We start from the raw sequence: 22,187 nt of genomic DNA, 5'->3' as shown, positions 1-22,187 counted from the left end.
CCTTCACCCCCAGATGATGCAAAATCATTCGACAAACTAATTACAAGAACAGCTGCATATCACCAGGTTCCTTTGCATAAAGATCATATTGAAGATGATTTTCGTTTCTAGACACTCTACTACCAATAGAGCATATTAGTATCTACCCATATTAAAAGGGATGCTCCATCGCTCAGAGGACATTTTTAAGGATCTGCTGTGTTAGCTCATTCTTAAACCAAGGGTGGATAAAAAGTATAAAGCTGCACCCTCAGATCCTCCTTATATCAAGAGTCAGCTTTCCCCAGACTCAGTAGTAATATTCAGTGCCCATAAAAGAGCCAATTCACAGACAACAGACAATGCCCCCTCCACCAGATAGGGAATCAAAACTCATTGATGCATAAGGGAAAAAAGCTGAAGCACAAGCAGTAAACCACTGGTGTATATCTGACACCCAAGGGTTGTTGCCAAGGTACGACAGGGCCCATTGGGATAAAGTGGAGGAACTCCTCCAACATCTCCCTGATGAGTACAAGAAAAGATGTCACCAGATTGTTCAGGAGGGCAAATTAATTCCACATAATTCAACTAAATGTGCCCTTGACTGTGAATACAGCTGCCAGGGGCAGCAATACCAGCATACTGCTGCGTTGACACGCTTGGCTGTGCATATCTGGCTTTAGGCTAGAGGTACAACAGATGCTCCTGAATGTCCCTTTTGACCAGCAACATCTGTTTGTTTCCCAGGTTGACCAAACATTAGAAAAAATGAAGGACACAGAGGTAGCTAAATGAATGGGGGCACTATAAACCCATACTCCTCCTGGTTCCTTTCGGCATACCACATACAAACAGAGCACCAAAACCACACCATCAAATGCCTCTACAGGCAACTTCATCATACCTTCCCTTCAAGGGGATACTACAGAGGCACTGTAGGAAGCTATATCAAAATGAGATTTAGTGTGCACAGGGTCCAGGGGTTCCCCAGAGGGGTAACAGAGGCTAAAGTAGATAATACTAATGCTCTTTTTTGTGGTAGTGTGGTCGAGCAGTTAGGCATATCAGAGGGTAGTGCAAAGCATTTGCTGTACACACACAGGCAATAAAAGAAGTACACACTCAATGACTAACTCCAGGCCAATTTTTTTTTATATTGCAAAAATATGTTTTGTTAATTTATTTCTAGAACCACAAGATTCAGTTTGCAGGCATGTATTGAACATATGTATCAATACCACCTTGTTTCAATTTGGCAAGTGAAATGATTTTCAAGAGAATAGCAAATATCTGTTTTAAAAGCTGACACTGTGCAATTTTCCGAAACAATTCTAGGGTGGAAGAAAAGTAAGCACAGTTTCAAAGTAAGTACAGGGGGGGGGGGTGGGGGGGGGGGGGTGTTCAGGTTAACGCCAAACACATACCACCAGCAACACAGGGCCGGCCGGGTGCGGAGGTCAGAGTTGAAGTCATTTGAACATGGGCTTCTATGGAGACTGGGGGCACTCTGAATCAGGCCTGCTTGCAGGTAAGTACCCGTTTCTTCGGAGGGCAGACCTGGGGGGTTTAGAGGAGCATCGGTGGGGCCATAGGTCAGAACCAAACACACACCCTCCGTGGTGCAGGGGCACCGGATGTCGGGTGCAAACACAGCATTGGGCTCCCAATGCTTTCCTACAGGTGGACCCCAGGGGTCACAAAGATGCTGCAGGTGAAGTCCAGCGGGTCAATTCTGGGAAACCAAAGGCTGGACAAGGAGGAGGGCTGCCTGCTGGATGTTGCTGCACTGAAGGTCGGATTCCCCAAGGACAGGGAAGGGGCTGCGGGTGCATGGGTGCCTTTTGGCATCTGGAATCTTTGTCTGATCTGTCCTGGTCAGGGGAGGTGGGTGGGATTGGGTTCCTCCGGATTTAGGCTGCAGGCGTCGTCGTGTTGGACAGGAGGGGTAAACCCAGGGTGGACACTATCTCAGAACTGACTGGGGACCAGCTCTAGTCAGTTGGGCCACCTGGACACAGGCTGTCGGCGTTGAGTGCAGAGTGGGCAGGACTCGCAGATCCGGAGCGATTCTGGAGCCCTTTGCTGGTATTTCCTTCTGGACAGGGCTGCTGTCAGATCTTGGTCCTCTGGGGTGCCGACAGTCCTTTTGAGACTCTAAAGAGGTCCTGCCGGATGTGTCACCTTTTGGTTGCAGGACTTGCTGGGGACAGGCCTAATAGGGCTGGGGCCAAGCCAGTTGGTGTCTTCAGACTTCTCTGTCGGGGTTGGCTTAGCAGTCCTTCTTGTTTTCTTCTTTCTTCTTCTTGAGGTAGTCAGGAATCTGACGAGCTAGATTCAGGGGAGCCCTTAAATCCTGGATTTAGGGGCGTTAAAGAGGGCAGTAGCCAATGGCTACTGTCCCTGAGGGTGACTACGCTCTTCCGGTGTCCACTCCCTTTGGGGATGGGGACATAGACTTAACCCTATTGTTCCCTGTCCTCCAAACCAAGATGGAGGATGTTGGAAGGAGGGAGTCACTTCAGCTTTGTACACCTTAGGGATCTTCCCAGCTGAAGTAATCACTCCTCCTTGTTTTCCCTAATTTTACCGCACCTCCACCCAGTGCAGGTTTTGTTTCTGGCCACAGAGAGCACAAAGTCTCTCACCCCATGTGGTCAGAAACTCATCTGGAAGTGGACGGCTGGCCCAACCGGCCAGTCCTGCACTACAAGTTTGACTAAAATACAGGGGGCATCTCTAAGATGCCCTCTGGGTGCATTTTTCAATAAATCCAACACTGGCATCAGTGTGGGTTTATTGTGCTGAGGAGTTTAATACCAAACTTCCCAGTCTTCAGTGAAGCCATTATGGACCTATGGTATTCGTAATGACAAACTCCCAGCCCATATACTTTATATGTTCACACTGCACTGTAGGGGCATATCACCCATGCAGCTATGTCCTCACCTGTGGTATAGTGCACCCTGCCTTAAGGCTGTGAGGTCTGCTAGAGGGGTGGCTTACCTATGCCACAGGCAGTGGTTTGTGGGCATGCAACCCTGAGAGTGATGCCATGTTGACTTTGTATTTTTCTCTCCACCAACACACACAAGCTGTAATGGCAGTATGCACATGCTTGGTGAGGGGTTTTCCAGGGTGGCATAGTACATGCTGTAGCCCTTGGGGACCTTCCCTGCCCACAGGGCCCTTGGTGCCATGGGTACCTTTTACAAGGTACTTACCTGTGTGCCAGGGGTGTGTCAATTGTGAAAGCAATGGTACCTTTTTAGGGAAAGAACACTGGTGCTGGGGCCTGTTTAGCAGCATCCCAGCACACTCTCGGTCAAGTCAGCAGCAATATCAGGCAAAATGTGTGTGTGTTCAACCATGCCAAAATGGCCACTTTCCTACAGGCACATATAGAGGAAACAAAGGGTGCTGGAAAGGATGTCTCACACTGCACCCTCCACCTCCAAACAGTGACTCTTTACTCATTCCCTCCGATCACGTAACGCCTGTCAGGTGAAGACTACAATACTCACACACCTGGAAAACCATAACAACAGATCAGTGGGTGTTGGATATCATCCAACATAGTTATTGTCTGGAGCTCATCAAAACACCTTCAAATATCTAACCTCGCAGACACAATTTCTTCACAGAACATCTAACCTTGCTCAAACAGGAAGTACAGGCTCTCTTGCTCAAAGCTTAGGAGTATACTCTGTTACATCCTTTCAGAGCACTTCCACACGGTAACTCTACAGGATGTGATTCCCCTGATACAACAAGGCGGCTTTATGTCTGCACTAGACTTAAAGGATGCTTACTTTCACTTCCCAATACATTCAGCACACTGCAAATACGTCAGATTTGTGATAGCGGGAACACATTACCAGTTCAAAGTGCTTCCATTGGGAGTCACTACCACTCCCAGTGTGTTCATCAAATGTCTAGTGGTAGTCGCAGCATACCTGCGCAGATAAGTATTCATGCCTTCCCATATAAAGACAACTGGCTCATCAAAGCCAGTACAAGTTAGATAGTGCAAGTAAGTTCTGTCTGCAGCATACTCAGTCGACTCTACAACTTCTTCACAAGTTTACAATCAACATACACAAGTCACACCTTCAACCTTCACAGATTTTAGGGGCGATTTGCATCACACAGCTGGGATTAGTCTACCCCAATGCAGCCAGAGTTCGCAAAATCACAACACTGCTTCAACAACAGTCAGAACAACTCAGAGACTTTTAGGCATGATGGTACTTTGTATTGCAATAGTACCACATGCAAGGCTGTGTATTTCTAGTGAGTAAATGGTGACTGTCACTGATTCAGTTACAAGATCTAGCGTTGTTAGACAACCACACACATCACTCTCTGCAGTGTGGAACATGGAAAACAATCAAAAGAGCAGCCGTTTCTCGACCCTGTTCCCCAAATCATTCTCACAGGGGACGCATCACCCACAGGATGGGAAGCACACTTACAGAATCTCACAGTGCAGGGTCTCTGGGACACCCTATATCAGACCCTTCGCATCAACTACCTGGAGATTCAGACAGTTCACCTAGCACTGAAAGGTATACTAGTCCACCTAAAAGGCAAGGTTGTCTTGGTCCGGACGGGCATCATAGCCATGCTCTATTTACAAACGCTGGGGGGTGGGTGGGGACATGCTCTACAAATATCACACCTATCTCAGACAATATGGCATTGGCAATACATCACAATATTCACCTATTAGCAGAACACCTTGCAGGGATGGACAGTGACTTTGCCGACCTCCTCAGCAGGTTGCAGCAACAAGTCCACAAGTAGGAACTCCACCCCTGAGTCCTCCTCTCATATTTCCACAGGTGGATATTTCCACAGATAGACCTGTTTGCAACCGCATAAGTCGCAAAATGCCCAGACTTCACCACCAGGCTCACAAACCCACTAGCCAAGGGCAATGCTTTATGGATGAACTGGTCAGGGATATTTGCCTACACTTTTTCACCTCTCCCTCTTCTTCTGTTTGTGGTGTGGAAGCTCAGGCAAACGTCTCTTACCCTCATTCTAATAGCTTCCACTTTGGTTCGACAGCCATGGTTCACCACACTACTCGAGCTTTCTGTGGTGCCTCACGAGAAGCTTCCCCGCAACCCAGATCATCTCACCCAGAACCATGGAGAGGTCAGGCACCAAAATGCAAAGGGACTCAAACTTGTGATTTGTCTCCTGCAGTCATAGAGTTTGGTTACCTCAATCTCCCACCAGACTGTATGACCATTCATAAAGAAGCCTATAAATCTACAACCCGAGCGTGTTACACTGCTGAGTGGAAATTATTTGTTTTCTACATTTTGAAAACACTGACTCATTTCGTGCCACTATTCTAAACATTGTCTGCTCTCTACTTTGTTTGCAGGCGGCTGGTCTAGTATTCACTACAGTATACCGGCATTTGGCTGCAGTTGCTGCCCATTTGCAAAACAGACATCAATTATCATTGTTTAAAGAATCCGTTATTAAGGCATTCATGGAAGGACTTGAAAGAGTAATTCCACATAGGGTTCCCCCTACACCGCCATGGAATCCCAATATTGTACTTACCAGACTTATGGGTCCATCATTCAAATGGTTACAAAACTGCCTCCTCCAGTTTCTGTCTTGGAAGGTTGCCTTTTTAGTAGCCATCAATTCTCTTAGACGTGTAGGTGAACTTCAGGCATTAACCTTGGTTGAACCTTTATGTTCGGTGGCATGTGTAGCTGCAGATACACATGCTGTGCATAGTCCGCCGTCTGGTGTTGGGTCGGAGTGTTACAAGTTGTTTTTCTTCGAAGAAGTCTTTTCGAGTCACGAGACCGAGGGACTCCTCCCACTTCGGTTCCATTGCGCATGGGCGTCGACTCCATCTTAGATTGTTTTTTTTCCGCCATCGGGTTCGGACGTGTTCCTTTTCGCTCCGTGTTTCGGGTCGGAAAGTTAGTCAGAATCAACGGAAAATTTGTCGGTATTGTTTAGTTCGTTATCGGGATAGTTAGGGCAAATCGACACCGAGCCTTAAAGAGCTCCGGTAACCCTTCGGGGTATTTTCGATCCCCCGTCGGGGCCTGGTCGGCCCGACCGCGTGCAACATCGAGACTGATGGAACGGACCCCGTTCCGATTCTGTCCTAAATGCCACAATAAATATCCTTATACAGACCAACATTTGGTCTGCAACTTGTGCCTGTCCCCCGAGCACAAGGAAGAGTCGTGTGAGGCCTGTCGCGCGTTTCGGTCGAGAAAAACGCTCAGGGACCGAAGAGCCAGGAGGTTGCAGATGGCTTCCACGCCGACAGGACAACAAGGGTTCGAGAAGGAAGAAGAAGAAGAAACTTTCTCCATCCGCGATTCGGATTCCGAAGAATTCGACGTCGACGAGCAACCAACCGTGAGTAAGACATCGAAAGAAAGAACACACGAAAAAACTTACAAAACCCAGGGGACGCCACTGCCAACAGGCCATGGCTCAACCCATAAAGTAGGTGACCGTCCATCGGCACCGAAAAAGGGCGAGCTGGTGCCGAGATCGTCCGACTCAGGTCGAGACACAGGCACGCAGCAATCTCGGGACCGAGAAAGTGCCGCACAAAAGGGTCGACACAGACACAGCGGCACCGAAGCTGCTCGGCACAGAGACAGCGGCACCGAAGCTGCTCGGCCCAGAGATAGCGGCACCGAAGATGGTCGACACCGAGAGGGTACGACACCGAAAAAGAGAAAGATCTCGTTGGAGCCGAAAATAACAAAAGACACGGTTTCGGTGCCAAAACGCCCAGCAACCGAACCGAAAGCCAGTTCCTACTCAGAGGAACAATCACTGTCCTCCCAACTACAAAGACACAGATTTGAGGAGGAATTACAAACAACAGATGTAGATCACACGCAAAAGCGGATCTTTATACAAAGTGGTACAGGGAAGATCAGCACTCTTCCCCCAATCAGAAGAAAAAGGAAACTAGATTTCCAACAACAAGACAAGACACCACAAGCAAAAGTGGTAAAGAAGGTAACTCCACCACCGGCAACTCATATATCGCCGGCACAGACTCCGCCACAATCACCAGCTCATACCACCATGAGCCAAGATAATCAGGACGCATGGGATCTCTATGACGCTCCAGTATCGAACAATAGCCCTGAGTCGTACCCCACTAAGCCCTCACCACCTGAGGACAGTACGGCATATGCACAGGTGGTAGCTAGGGCAGCAGAGTTTCATAATGTATCGCTACATTCGGAGCCTATCGAGGATGACTTCCTCTTTAACACCCTGTCCTCCACCCATAGCAATTATCAAAGCCTTCCTATGCTCCCGGGAATGCTAAGGCACGCTAAACAAATTTTTAAGGAGCCAGTTAAAAGCAGAGCAATAACTCCAAGGGTGGAGAAGAAATACAAGGCACCGCCCACAGACCCTGCTTTTATTACATCACAACTGACACCAGATTCAGTTGTCGTAGGAGCAGCTCGTAAAAGAGCCAACTCGCACACATCAGGCGACGCACCACCTCCTGACAAGGAGAGCCGCAAGTTTGATGCAGCGGGGAAAAGGATTGCAGCACAAGCTGCAAATCAATGGCGCATCGCCAACTCGCAAGCACTCCTAGCGCGATATGACAGAGCCCATTGGGATGAGATGCAGCACCTCCCCAAAGAATTCCAGAAACGGGCAAAACAAGTGGTTGAAGAGGGACAGAATATATCCAACAACCAAATCCGTTCTTCTATGGATGCAGCAGATACAGCTGCAAGAACAATAAATACTGCTGTAACAATAAGGAGGCACGCATGGTTGCGCACATCCGGCTTCAAACCGGAGATACAACAGGCAGTGCTCAATATGCCGTTCAATGAACAGCAATTGTTTGGCCCAGAAGTGGACACTGCAATTGAAAAATTAAAAAAGGACACTGACACAGCTAAAGCCATGGGCGCACTCTATTCCCCGCAGGGCAGAGGCACATTTGGCACATTTCGCAAAACTACTTTCAGAGGAGGGTTTCGAGTTCAAGCCACAGAAGCCAGCACCTCACAATCAAGACCACCTCCCTACCAGGGACAATATCAAAGGGGTGGCTTTCGGGGCCAATACAGAGGGGGCCAATTCCCAAGAAACCGGGGTTAAGTTTCAAGGTCCAAAAACCCCTCCAAATAAACAGTGACTCACAGGTCACACAACCCCTTCACACAACGCCAGTGGGGGGAAGACTAAGCCAGTTCCACAAATCATGGGAAGAAATAACAACAGACACTTGGGTCTTAGCAATTATCCAACATGGTTATTGCATAGAATTTCTCCAACTCCCTCCAAATGTCCCACCGAAAACACACAATATGTCAAAACAGCATATAGACCTTCTAGGACTAGAAGTTCAAGCATTACTGCAAAAAGACGCAATAGAATTAGTGCCAAAAACACAAAAGAACACAGGAGTTTACTCACTGTACTTTCTAATACCAAAAAAGGACAAAACTCTGAGACCAATATTAGATCTCAGAACACTAAACACCTACATCAAATCAGACCACTTTCACATGGTCACGTTACAAGACGTAATACCACTACTGAAACAGCAAGACTACATGACAACGTTAGATCTAAGAGACGCGTATTTCCATATACCGATACATCCCTCGCACAGGAAATACCTAAGGTTCGTATTCAAAGGAATACATTACCAATTCAAAGTGTTGCCATTCGGAATAACAACAGCACCAAGAGTCTTTACAAAATGTCTAGCAGTAGTAGCTGCACATATCAGGAGGCAGCAAATACACGTGTTTCCGTACCTAGACGATTGGTTAATCAAAACCAACTCGCTAACAAAGTGTTCACACCACACAGATTATGTTATACAAACCCTTTACAAACTAGGTTTCTTCATCAACTATGCAAAGTCACACCTTTTGCCTCGTCAAACACAGCAATACTTAGGAGCGACAATCAACACAACAAAAGGGATAGCCACTCCAAGTCCACCAAGGGTTCAAAATTTTCACAAGGTGATACAAGCTATGTATCCAACACAAAAGATACACGCAAAGATGGTATTAAAACTCCTAGGCATGATGTCCTCATGCATAGCCATTGTCCCAAACGCAAGATTGCACATGCGGCCGTTACAACAGTGCCTAGCATCACAATGGTCACATGCACAGGGTCAACTTCTAGATCTGGTGTTGATAGACCGCCAAACATACATCTCGCTTCTATGGTGGAACAGTACAAATTTAAACAAAGGGCGGCCTTTCCAAAACCCAGTGCCACAACACGTAATAACAGATGCTTCCATGACAGGGTGGGGAGCACACCTCAATCACCACAGCATACAAGGACAATGGGACGTACATCAAAGAAAGTTTCATATAAATCACCTAGAATTGTTAGCAGTATTTCTAGCGTTGAAAGCATTCCAACCAATGATAACCCACAAATACATTCTTGTCAAAACAGACAACATGACGACAATGTATTATTTAAACAAACAGGGGGGAACACACTCGACACAGTTGTGTCTCCTAACACAAAACATATGGCATTGGGCAATTCACAACCACATTCGCCTAATAGCACAGTTTATTCCAGGGATCCAGAACCAGCTAGCAGACAATCTCTCTCGGGATCACCAACAGGTCCACGAATGGGAAATTCACCCCCAAATCCTGAACACTTACTTCCAAATTTGGGGAACACCTCAAATAGATCTATTTGCAGCAAAAGAAAACGCAAAATGCCAAAACTTCGCATCCAGGTACCCACACCGCGAATCTCAAGGCAATGCTCTATGGATGAATTGGTCAGGGATATTTGCGTACGCTTTTCCCCCTCTTCCTCTCCTTCCATATCTAGTAAACAGATTGAGTCAAAACAAACTCAAACTCATACTAATAGCACCAACATGGGCAAGACAACCTTGGTATACCACACTTCTACACCTGTCAGTAGTACCTCATGTCAAACTACCCAACAGGCCAGATCTGTTAACACAACACAAACAACAGATCAGGCATCCAAACCCAGCATCGCTGAATCTAGCAATTTGGCTCCTGAAATCCTAGAATTTGGACACTTAAACCTTACACAAGAGTGTATGGAGGTCATAAAACAAGCTAGAAGACCATCCACTAGACACTGCTATGCAAGTAAATGGAAAAGATTTGTTTGTTACTGCCATAATAATCAAGTCCAACCATTGCATGCATCTCCAAAAGATGTAGTAGGATATTTACTACATTTACAAAAATCAAATCTAGCTTTCTCTTCCATAAAAATACATCTCGCAGCAATATCTGCTTACCTGCAGATTACTCATTCAACTTCCCTATTTAGAATACCTGTCATTAAAGCGTTTATGGAGGGCCTAAAGAGAATTATACCACCAAGGACACCACCTGTTCCTTCATGGAACCTCAACATTGTCTTGACAAGGCTCATGGGTCCACCTTTCGAACCCATGCATTCTTGTGAAATGCAATACTTAACGTGGAAAGTTGCATTTCTCATTGCCATCACATCTCTAAGAAGAGTAAGTGAAATACAGGCGTTTACCATACAAGAACCATTTATTCAAATACACAAACATAAGGTCGTTCTAAGAACAAATCCAAAATTCTTACCAAAGGTTATCTCACCATTCCACTTAAACCAAACAGTGGAATTACCAGTGTTCTTCCCACAGCCAGATTCAATAACTGAAAGAGCACTACATACATTAGACATCAAAAGAGCGCTAATGTACTACATTGACAGGACAAAAGAAATTAGGAAGACAAAACAACTGTTTATTGCCTTTCAAAAACCTCATACAGGAAATCCAATTTCAAAACAAGGTATCGCCAGATGGATAGTAAAGTGCATCCAAACATGCTATCTTAAAGCAAAAAGAGAACTGCCTATTACACCAAAGGCACACTCAACCAGAAAGAAAGGTGCTACTATGGCCTTTCTCGGAAATATTCCAATGACCGAAATATGTAAGGCAGCAACATGGTCTACGCCTCATACATTTACTAAACACTACTGTGTAGATGTGTTATCTGCACAACAGGCCACAGTAGGTCAAGCCGTACTAAGAACTTTATTTCAAACTACTTCCACTCCTACAGGCTGAACCACCGCTTTTGGGGAGATAACTGCTTACTAGTCTATGCACAGCATGTGTATCTGCAGCTACACATGCCACCGAACGGAAAATGTCACTTACCCAGTGTACATCTGTTCGTGGCATTAGTCGCTGCAGATTCACATGCGCCCACCCTCCTCCCCGGGAGCCTGTAGCCGTTTAGAAGTAGATCTTGAACATTTGTACATTTGTAAATATATTACATTAAACCTTCAATTTGTACATACGTATTTATTCCATTGCATGGGCACTATTATTAGCATACACAACTCCTACCTCACCCTCTGCGGGGAAAACAATCTAAGATGGAGTCGACGCCCATGCGCAATGGAACCGAAGTGGGAGGAGTCCCTCGATCTCGTGACTCGAAAAGACTTCTTCGAAGAAAAACAACTTGTAGCACTCCGACCCAACACCAGACGGCGGACTATGCACAGCATGTGAATCTGCAGCGGCTAATGCCACGAACAGATGTACACTGGGTAAGTGACATTTTCCTTCAGCGTCACAGAGACTGGGTAGTCCTTCCAAAGGTAGTCTCTCCGTTCTATCTAAGCCAGTCAGTTGAATTACCTGGTTTGATACATTAGTTGTAAAAAGAGCTTTAATGTACTATATTGTCAGGACTGAATCGTTTTGTAAAACCAAACAACTCTGTTGCTTTTTCGCCCCCTCACACAGGAAAGTCCATATCTAAATTGGGCTTTTCAAGATGGATAATTAAATGCATTCAAACATGTTAAGCCAAGGCTAAAAAAAACTTTGCCTACACCACTTAGAGCACACTCTAGACTTAAAATAGAAGCATCTACGGCTTTCCTGGGCAATTTACCAATAACTGAAATTTGTAAACCAGCTACACGGTCAACTCCACACACCACCACTAAACATTACTGTGTGGATGTATTAGCACGCCAACAAGCAAATGTAGGACAGGCAGTGCTACGTACACTTTTTCAGACAACTGCAGCACTCACAGGTTGGCCACCGCTTTCTGGAGTCAGTACAGTTCCTGTGTATCTACAGCCACACATGCCATCAAACGGATTATGTTACCTTGCAAGCATCTGTTCAGGGCATGTAGTTCTGTAGATTCACATGCGCTCCCACCCTCCTCTCCAGACACCTGTGACTGTTATAGTACTTTTTCTTATACTCTCATATGCATGGACATCTTTTTCCTAACACTTGCTTACACTCATTCTCACCCGACTGCGGGAAAACCATCTAACAGTGGACCGAATGCCCATACGCAACATCACCAAGAGGAAGAGTCTCTTTACCTCATGTCTCAAACTTCTATGAAGATTAACAACTCGCACACATCCGGACCCAACACTAAATGACAGGGGTATGCAGAGCATGTGGATCTACAGGACTACATGCTACGAACAGATGCTTACAGTGTAAATAACATAATCCATGCAGCTGCAGCTTACTACCCCCAGAACTCCTGTCGACCCATAAACTGTAAGAGATGCAACCTTTCCATCCTAATCCTACCAAGAGTGTAAATACTTGGTCAGATAAAGGTGATTGATATGTCTGTGACTCTTTCCTTGTGTTCCAAAACCCTCATTTTGGTACCAGTCTACTCCCCACAGCCTGCTGAGACATCCTTCCTGTCAAGACAGTTCACTTAGATCAGAATAACACAAACACTTAAAGGAGGAGGCTGGAACCTCTCTTTGGGCCCAAAGAGTAACAGGACAGGCGAGATGGGTGTACACCGCTCTAATGACAAAGGTTTGTTTGAAGATATAATGGGGGAGCAGGGCCTCGTCCGACATATTGTGGCTCGCTCATACAAACGAAAAGAAATACACACTTCTGTCATGTGTACAGTGTACACAATCAAGAATAGGCTCGTTTTTTTGGTTTGTCCTCGTGACCTCTTGTGTTTCCAAACGCACCACCTGCCAGAGGTTCCTTTCTGATCAGCAGTCCTGAAAATGGAAAGGGTGCCAACATTGGAACCTTACAGACCTTGATACATTAATGTTTCTCTATTAAAAAAGAAAAATGCCTGGCAAGAAAAATATAATTGGAGAACATATACATACTTACCTGAAAACAATAAATTAGTCATGTGTCCACAGATCCTACGGTCAGTGGCAATTTACCACACAATGTTAAATTATGCTGGAATCTGCCACATCAAAGTATTTCAAGAAGCTAAAACAAACTGAACTGTAACAGTCCATCAGAACGCCAACGTTTTCTTTTTCCAAAACTTTAACAGACCGCAGCTGAAAAAAACAAAAACAATCCTTCACTCAGTATGTGTCATGAGTTGAGTAAGTACATTATCACCCCAAGAGATCTCACTTGAACAAGGCAAGAAAGCCATTAGGCTGTAAGAGGCCTAATTGAGTAACTGACAAGTGGAAACATTAGTGAATGTACGGTTGTATGTTGCAATCATGGCAACTCAGAGATGTTCACACAAATTGCCAACACTTTTGTAGGCTACTATAGAGAGGTATACAGTTCAGAAGCAAAAGATGATGCGCATGCTGAAACACAGTTCCCCAATGGATTCAGACTTCCATGGATGCACAAGAACAACACTGTAGGGTGAAATATCAAAAGACAAAATCTCTGTAGCTTTTGCAGACCCTATAACAAAGCTCTGAGAAAAATGATTTTTCATAAGTTTTATAAATAGGGTAACATGAGATTGACAGGCTTGCCACGCGAAACCTTTAAAGAAGTGTCTTAGACTTCTGGTACTTTAATTTAACTTTGAAATAAGGCATTCATCACAGTCAGACGTAAGCCGAACAAAGAGCTGCACTGTCAAACTTACCATTCTGTCTCTTGAATTAACATAGCCATGAAAATATTGGCAAATATTTTGGTCATCAGATTCTCAAATGTGATACTACTCTTTACACATCAACCACAAGTGGGTTTATCCTCTGTCAGACATCGAGAAATCACCAGCAGACGCTCTCACACCTCATCTTATTTCCAGAGACTCTCACAAAGAACCACTGGTATGCTTTCTTGATGCAGTGAAGCAATTCCATAGAATCAAATGAGGCTAAAGATGGTGGGTCTGGGACCTAATTTATTCAACAAGGTAAGGTGGTTATAAAGTACCTCAACTGCTAGGGTGAACGGAAATATGGGACTTTCCTATCCAACGCATTCCTTATTCATCATCATCATATACTTTATTCGACCATAGGTCATAAAAGTTACACATTAAATCGTACAAAAAGGGTGCGTTTGTTCCATTATGCTTTCACACTGGCTTAAAATAAATTTTAGAATAAAAATAGCTTCTCTAAAACCTTCAAAATTCGACCAAGATTAAAAAATGTAAAGTGCTAGGTTGATGTTACATAGTGATACAGTTCCTTGATAGTTTAGATAGCATACTTTGACATGAAGAGCCTGCTCCCGGTGCAATCATCATATAGGCAAATTTAGGCACTGCCAAGTCATTGGAGACACAAGCACAATGAAATAAAAAGCTTATATAATAGCTTAAAATGGATATCGGATTCATGTTAAGATGGCACGAATACACATTCCTTATTGACTGTAGTACTTGCCAAGGGTGCTCTCTATGCTCTCTTTTGTTACTGTTTGCTAAGGGATTGTGCAAAAAGTATGGTCTCATGCACATCAGAAACCTCATGGCCAAGTTTATGGCATGGGCACAACAAACACTGGGCCCTACGTTTGTCCTGCTGAAAATCCAGATCCACCTCTTCTCTATTAAATAAGACATCGAAGGAGAAATTGAACAAGGGACATATGATGCACCAGAGACAGAATTCCTCTGCATTAAGACATAAATCCCATTCATGTAGTAGGTCTCCAGAACAGCAGCAGAAGTCCACATCTTCCCTGTTTTCTTACTGCTCAGTTCTTGCTATAAATAAAGTTAAGATATACGAAGCACCTTTTGAGATCTTGTAAAACAAATCTGCATTGATAAAGTGAATACTATAGGTGTCACGAAATAAAAAAAATTCTAACAAGACAAGAGGTGAAGGTTTTCTTCCATTTGCTGGTCCTAATGATAGGTAGCCATTTGGTTTGACAAACCCAATATGCCCCATCCAAAAGCTATCACCACTGGCCTATTTGCATTGAACCTACATCAGATTGTACACAGTCCCACACACATCGCTGGACACATCCTAGATGTCATTTTTGCTAAGCCTGAACTAGTTACTGTTCATAGTATCATGCCAATCACATGGTCCGACCACCATTTGATAACCTTCCGACATAAAACTCCCCAAATCAACACACCCCACAACTACTTACATACATGCACCTATCCACCTTGGAGCAAACTCCATTTTGATGACTTAGCAACACAACTAACAGCCAACACAGATCTAGATACAATTAATTATGTTCCAAAACTTTGAGTGGCTACAGGAAGGTTTTGATATCCTAATACCACTCAGAAAAACTAAACACGACAAAAGAAAACCAACACCTGGGAGAAACACAAAGCTTGAAAAGATAAAGTAACAAATCAGAAAGTTGTAGCGTACCTGGCTCAAAACAAACATTAGTCAAGACAAACTGCAACTACACAAACTTAACAGAACATACAAATCAATCAAAAAAGCTAAAGAAAAAAAAATGGTATTACTCTGACAGAATTCAAAATGCTAAATCTGCAACCAAAGAATTTTATAAAATTCTCAATTAGTTTTGATAACCTACATGCATGGAAGGAACCCATCCCACTACTCAAGATTTCATAAACAAACTAGCAACTCATTACACAACCAAGGCAGACACATTGGACTCCTATTTAAAACAGTAGAAAACCATCAGCACCAACCCCTTTTCTACAATACTCTCTAAGAATAAACCAACTCGGCCTCTACAGTCCTTCAAACAAATATCACAAGGTGAATTTATGGGTTTGGTCAAAGCAAGCAGACCTTCCTGTTGCCCTTCTGATCCTTGCCCACCACACATCTTCAAGAACATTCTTTTATCTACTTCTGCTGCCACACCTGTAAGAAGAATTATCAACAACTCATAAACTACAGGAACATTTCCTGTACACCTGAAAAAGTCATACATACGACTGTTAGTAAAGAAATCCAACCTAGACCCGCAAGACCCCAACAACTACAGACCAATCCCAAATGGACCTTTCGTGGGCAAACTGATAGGAAGAGCAGTATTCACCCAGATGTCACAATTCATTGAAGACAACTCTATACTTTCAGACTTCCAAACTGGATTCCGCCCCGGAACAGGCACTGAATCGGCACTCATAGCAATCTGGGATGATCTTAAAAACACAGTCAACCGCAATGGAGTTGCTGCGCTACTTCTTTTGGACCTCTTGGCTGCCTTTGATACAGTTGACCATGACACCCTAATTTAAAGGTTCCTCGAAGCCGGCATAGAAGGGACTGCTCTCGACTGGATTACATCCTTCCTTCACAAAAGAACTAATATCATCCATTCACCCCCCCCTTCTCGTCCAAGCCCTACCTCACAAAAGCAGGGGTCCCCCAAGGATCAATCATCTTACCTTTGCTTTTCAACATCTACATGATGATATTACCAGAACTGATCAATGATTTTCATCTTGCATGCTACAACTATGCAGATGACACACAAATACTACTTAAATTAGAATGCCTCAAAAACATTGAAAACTCACAAATCTTCAGTTTCCTCAGAGCCGTTGATCAGTGGATGACTTGGAGCCATCTCAAACTAAATGCCTTCAAAACAGAAATACTCATGTGGTGACTGGAAAAATTCTAACCTACTGTGCGCCTGGCCAGACGATCTCGTACTACCTCCGAAATTATCCAAGGAAGTTAAAAACCTTGGAATCACCATGGACTCCAAGTTAACAATGAATGCCCAAGTGGACAAATTAGCACAAACACAAACGATGCATCTTCCCCCACCTCGGATTTCCACACAAGGTGCAAGCTACTATCTTGCTTGTACTATCCATACTGGATTAAGCCAAGGCCTCTACCATGGATCATCACTATCTATTATGAAAAAACTACAAAGTATTCAGAACTCTTCAGAGAGGCTACTATTACATGTAAAGCGACAAACCCACATCTCCCCTGCCTTGAGAATACTACACTGGTTACCTGTTGCCAGAAGATGCACCTTCAAGCTGCTTTGTATCACCCACAAAGCTACACATGGAACGGGACTGCTTTTTATCAGAAACAAAATAACCAAATACATTCAACAAAGAAACCTCCGCTCAAGATTGGCAGACCACCTTAGAAGACCACCATACAAGAAAAAGACTATAGATGGTTCATCCTTCTCTGTTCAAGCAGCCAAACTGTGGAATTCATTACCCCCAACTATAAGAGCCACAGATAACTATCTTGTCTTCAGAAAACTACTCAAAGGTTGGCTCTTTCCTTCATAGCCACCATATTCAAACAGCTATGGACCTCATATGCCTATGTTGATAAATATTTTTTATCTGATTATGTGTATATTCTTTTCTAGTTATATATAGTTATTTAAAAAATATGTATCACTACTATGTCATTACAATAAACTACACATATACTCTTTAAACCTGTTTAATGTATATTTACTCACGGTTTAAATATGTATGTACATATGTGTGTGCGTCTCTATCAATCTATCCTGCATTCCCACTCTGACTCATCCCAAATCCATTCTACTACCTTCATGTCCTAAACAACCCTGCCTAAGCTCTTCCCTCCTTTTCCATATCTAACTCACCCAAATTTCACTTTACTACCATGATCTCCCAAACGACCCTTCTAAATTCTCCCTCATTTATCTCACCCTGCTACTATAATCTCCCTAACCCTTTCCAAAGATTCTTCCCTCCTCCATCCCCCCTTTACTCATCCCAAGCGTAACTCCGATTACCACTAACTCCCAATTAACACTTCTGGATTCTTCCTTCCTTCACCCCTCCACTACTCCAGTCAGTCCAACTAACAAACTCACATATCCCCGGCTCAAATTAACTCATAATAATACTAAAACTGTACTCGTATTTCCCTACACTAATCCACCACTAATTCCTTTTTGGGTTCCGGAGTAGCGTGCTACTCGCCGAAAAGCGATTTGACGCCTCGTCACGGGTAGTAAGCACTATATAAATACTATAACAATACAATACAATATATGTAACCTCAGCCTTCATAAAATGCATTCAGTTTTACAGGAATTGGCTATTAATTTCTAAAATAAGTGTCAGATATTTTTTTGAATTTGTTTCTTTTTTTTATTAAATAGTTACTCAGCATAATACTTTGGAAGCAATTGAATTCACAGATTATGGACTGTAAACAGAAAATAGTCCACATGGACAACATCCTGTCAATAATCCAGCCCCAACATAGAACTGGAATTCCGTTTGAATCTAAGCCCATCTGTAGCTGAGTGTCCTGAATAAAGCCCTGCATGCATCATACTGTCAGAAATTTTATGTCAAAATGTTTGTGATAATCATATGCTTTTTGGTACGGCTCTCTGATGCAAATATTGATTGATGCTAAAAACAATGTCCTATTCCAGCTAAATTGATCACGAGGAAGTCTGTTTATATTGATTGTTGACATCATGCTCAATGTGCTGTGATCTCATCCAGATAAAGCATAACAAATACTTTTGATTCCTGTCTGTTAAATTATCTTTGTTTTGTTTATTGGAGATTTTTGTTTGATTATGGAATGTATTTTGATGTCATCACCTCATAGTATGAAATGTTCTAGGTTACACATTGTAGAAATACTCAAACAATCATAGCCACGTAACTGCTGAAATGCCCTCCTGGAGTATATGGTTGAATGCAAGTCACTACTGTTAATCTAAAGCAGCTGTAATCATTGAGGGAAGGGAGTGAGCAATTTTGTTACCAGGCATTGGGAGTCTAACTGGATCTGGATAGCTAGTCATCATCCTGCCTGTCTGGATGACTAAAGTTGGGACCTTTGTTCTGTTTTATGATATATTATCTACACTTGAGCTCCTCACACTTTCCTACTAGCAGACTCTAGAAGGGTGTTCTAGAATGTAGAGCTGTAGACTGAAACAATTTGACCTCCAAAGGTTGTTTTTTCTTAGATAGGGAAATTGAGGATATGGGTGGAGATAAAGCACAGTGAGGGACAGTCAGTGCAGCAGATAAATATGGTTTTAGAATAAAACTGTTTTTACTTGCTTCATATTAAGCTTGTTAGAGAACCTTGAAAGTAACCATCACTTCTCTTCCCAAACATTATGGTATTATATGGTTCCTTCAACCAACTAAGTTCAATGAGTTCTTAGTCATAGGGATTGTATAAACACCTGAAACGTAAGAAGCAAAGTTAAAACATTTCTGTTTTTTTCACTCCATCAGATTCATTTAAGTATTTATTCTTTAATTGAACTCATAATATTCAAACTCTATTAATGTTGGCTATAGTGAAAAACTGCAGCTTAAGCAAATTTGAAAGGGTTCTGAGGCATAACTGTAATAAAGTATGCTGAAACATGTATGAACATGTAATCTGGAACACACCCATAAAACATACACCCTAATACAAATGAAAAAGCTAATTCTTCATCAAATTATTGAACAAATTTTCAAGGTGAATTACTGAGCGACAGTGCTGTACCCAGTCTGAGCTTTGGCTGAATACATTTTGAATCTTAAATGTCTCTCTCTGCAGTGCTCTGCTTTAGCAGTGCATTTCTCTGTTTTAGAACACCTTCCGCTGTGCAGTAATGATAATAAATGAAAGATATTGAAAACATGATTGTTGAAAATACCAAATGCTATCCATTTTTTATGTGCATGTGTGCGGATGTTGCAAACCTTTAAAAGTATCTGCATATATTGATCATTGTTATGTTATTTTTTCCAGCCGTCCTTTCTCTTCTTCAAAATGGTCATCAAGCAGTCCAGCCAATATACCAGGAAGAGGTATACATTCACACTGGTTCTGTTTGGCTTTATGAATATAGTTTAATATAGGGAAGGATGATAGTGGGCTAATTAACAATGTGGGCAATCATCCTCTTTTTCTTGCATCACATATGGTTTTATTTTAACCAACATTTATTGTTTGCAAGTTCATTGCTTGGCATGTTTGATAAAGATAAGCTCTTGCCAATAGATTGCAGTCTTTGAACACAGGGTAACCTGAAAATATTACCATGTTAACAACGTACACTATTGATAATAGCACTGCGCATTCCCCTTCAATTTAATTTCTAATGGGTGAAGAATAGTGGTATCACTCAACTGTACTGCTAAATGTTTACAATATGCAGGTACCCAGCTCAGAGTGCCATGGTTGACTACATCATCCTTCCCTAGCCCCACCATCTACGTGTTCCATTTGTGCCTCACCCCTACAATTACAATAATGTACACACAGAATTGTTTGGCACAGCATTTGAAGAAAGTTGATCATTTTGTTTTTTCTAGAATGCCTGGCCTTTCTCAATACCTAGTGTCTGCAGCATGGTCTTTTTTACAGAGTGCCTATATATGCAACGCAGTCTTCTCGCAGAGTGCCTATTCCTTGGCATTGAACAGCTGTATTCATGTCAAAATACCCCACAGTGCCACATTTTTTGCTCTGGAAATTACACCTTATTTCACCTTGCAAATTCTTTCTCTGATCTTTTTTCCTCTCCAGAAACCACCCCATAAGGATTATCTTCTCTCAACATGTGAAGTAGAAAGTTCAGTAACAATGCACTTCTGAAGCCCCTTCTTTTCTTCATGTAGTGTGTCCTCTGTGGCACAGGAAGTAACTGAAGTGCTTTGCTATAGCAAATGTGAAGACTCAGCCCATACGCTGCTACAGGCATTTCCTGTGCTGCCCCATAAAGCCTGCGTGCTCGTCTTCTGAAATCTCTTCTCTAGGCTCCCATGGATGATGAAGATATTGAAGATGCTGATTTTGTTTCCCTAAGGCCATTAGGCAGGGGATCATCAACCCCCCTAAATAGTGAACCAGGTTTTCTGGATCTACAAAATATATAATAACACTTACCATTAATTGAATAACAGTGGATGGTATTTGTTGGTCATTCTGAAAATCTCAAGGTACTGTGGAGTATAGTCTCTTGGCAAGTCCAACCCCCAATTGCCATTCTTGATTGTTCTCTGTTGGCATGAGTATCCTGTTGCCTACCAGCTTCCTTTGCGATTTGATCTCTTTAGTCACTCACTTCCATGTATGAAGAATGCTGTTTGTGCCAGGTACCCTTTCCTTCACGTATGTCCACAAATACAATCACTTGTGTTTTGCCCAAAGTTGCCATATTAGCAAGTGTGTTATTTCTTTTTCTGTGTTGTAAGCAGAGGGCACAAATTAGTCACAAGAAGTATGCTTGAAGAAGCGGCTACAAACAGTAGTTTTTTTAAACAGGTCATCAAAAACAGGAAAGACCTCTGAGCCAATGCATTGTTGAGCATGCCACTAGTTGTGGTAAACATCTAACACCGTGCTTGGTCCTGAGGTGTGTGTATATATATACACCCTAACAATCTTTTCTGGCCTGTGGTTACTCAACAGCCTAATAACAGGCATAGCCCAGATGAGTGACGGCAACCTAAAATGGGCTGTCTGGAGGTGTTCTTTAGGCCTGTGCTTAGGAGTGGAAAGCAGAGTAGGTCTCAGCTCCTGCTCAATACCCTTTCCAGTATCTGGCTGGAGCGCCAATAATTCTACCCGAACCTTTCATCTCTCCAATCATCCACTACATTTGGAGTAGAGTGAGCTCACTGTAAAGGATCACAACTGCTGAATTCTTAGTCATAAGTCATCTCTGCCAACATGCATGAGGGTGCCTCATGCAGAAACAAAAATGCAGAACAGATGTGCCCAAAAGGACATTAGACTACGACACTTGCATGTCTGACCTTCCTACATGTGCATTTGGCATTTTGACAGATGCAGTTCACGCATGTTGTGAATTAATCAAACAAGAGTGCAGTTGTTACCGAAAGTGAGAAGCATTTGTTTTCATTGCACTATGTTTATTTTCAGCTTGAAAACACTATTATTGTTGAATTATTAATTTGTGGCAATATTTACAAAAT

General features: G+C 43.0%; 1 protein-coding gene across 50 annotated transcripts in view; it reads left to right on the top strand.

Annotated features, from left to right (window-relative positions):
• CLASP2 (cytoplasmic linker associated protein 2) overlaps positions 1–22,187 on the top strand; it is a 1,425,897-nt gene that overhangs the window by 755,481 nt on the left and 648,229 nt on the right. For all 50 annotated transcript variants that reach the window (XM_069214594.1, XM_069214706.1, XM_069214671.1 and 47 more), the window contains one exon: positions 19,996–20,054. In XM_069214594.1, the coding sequence (XP_069070695.1) occupies positions 19,996–20,054 (59 nt within the window). The remainder of the gene's footprint in view (positions 1–19,995; positions 20,055–22,187) is intronic.

Source organism: Pleurodeles waltl, chromosome 2_1 (genome assembly GCF_031143425.1).
Source record: "Pleurodeles waltl isolate 20211129_DDA chromosome 2_1, aPleWal1.hap1.20221129, whole genome shotgun sequence".
Lineage (NCBI taxonomy): Eukaryota > Metazoa > Chordata > Amphibia > Caudata > Salamandridae > Pleurodeles > Pleurodeles waltl.
Note: the sequence above shows the minus strand (reverse complement) of the source record. Positions and strands in the feature narration are given on the sequence as shown.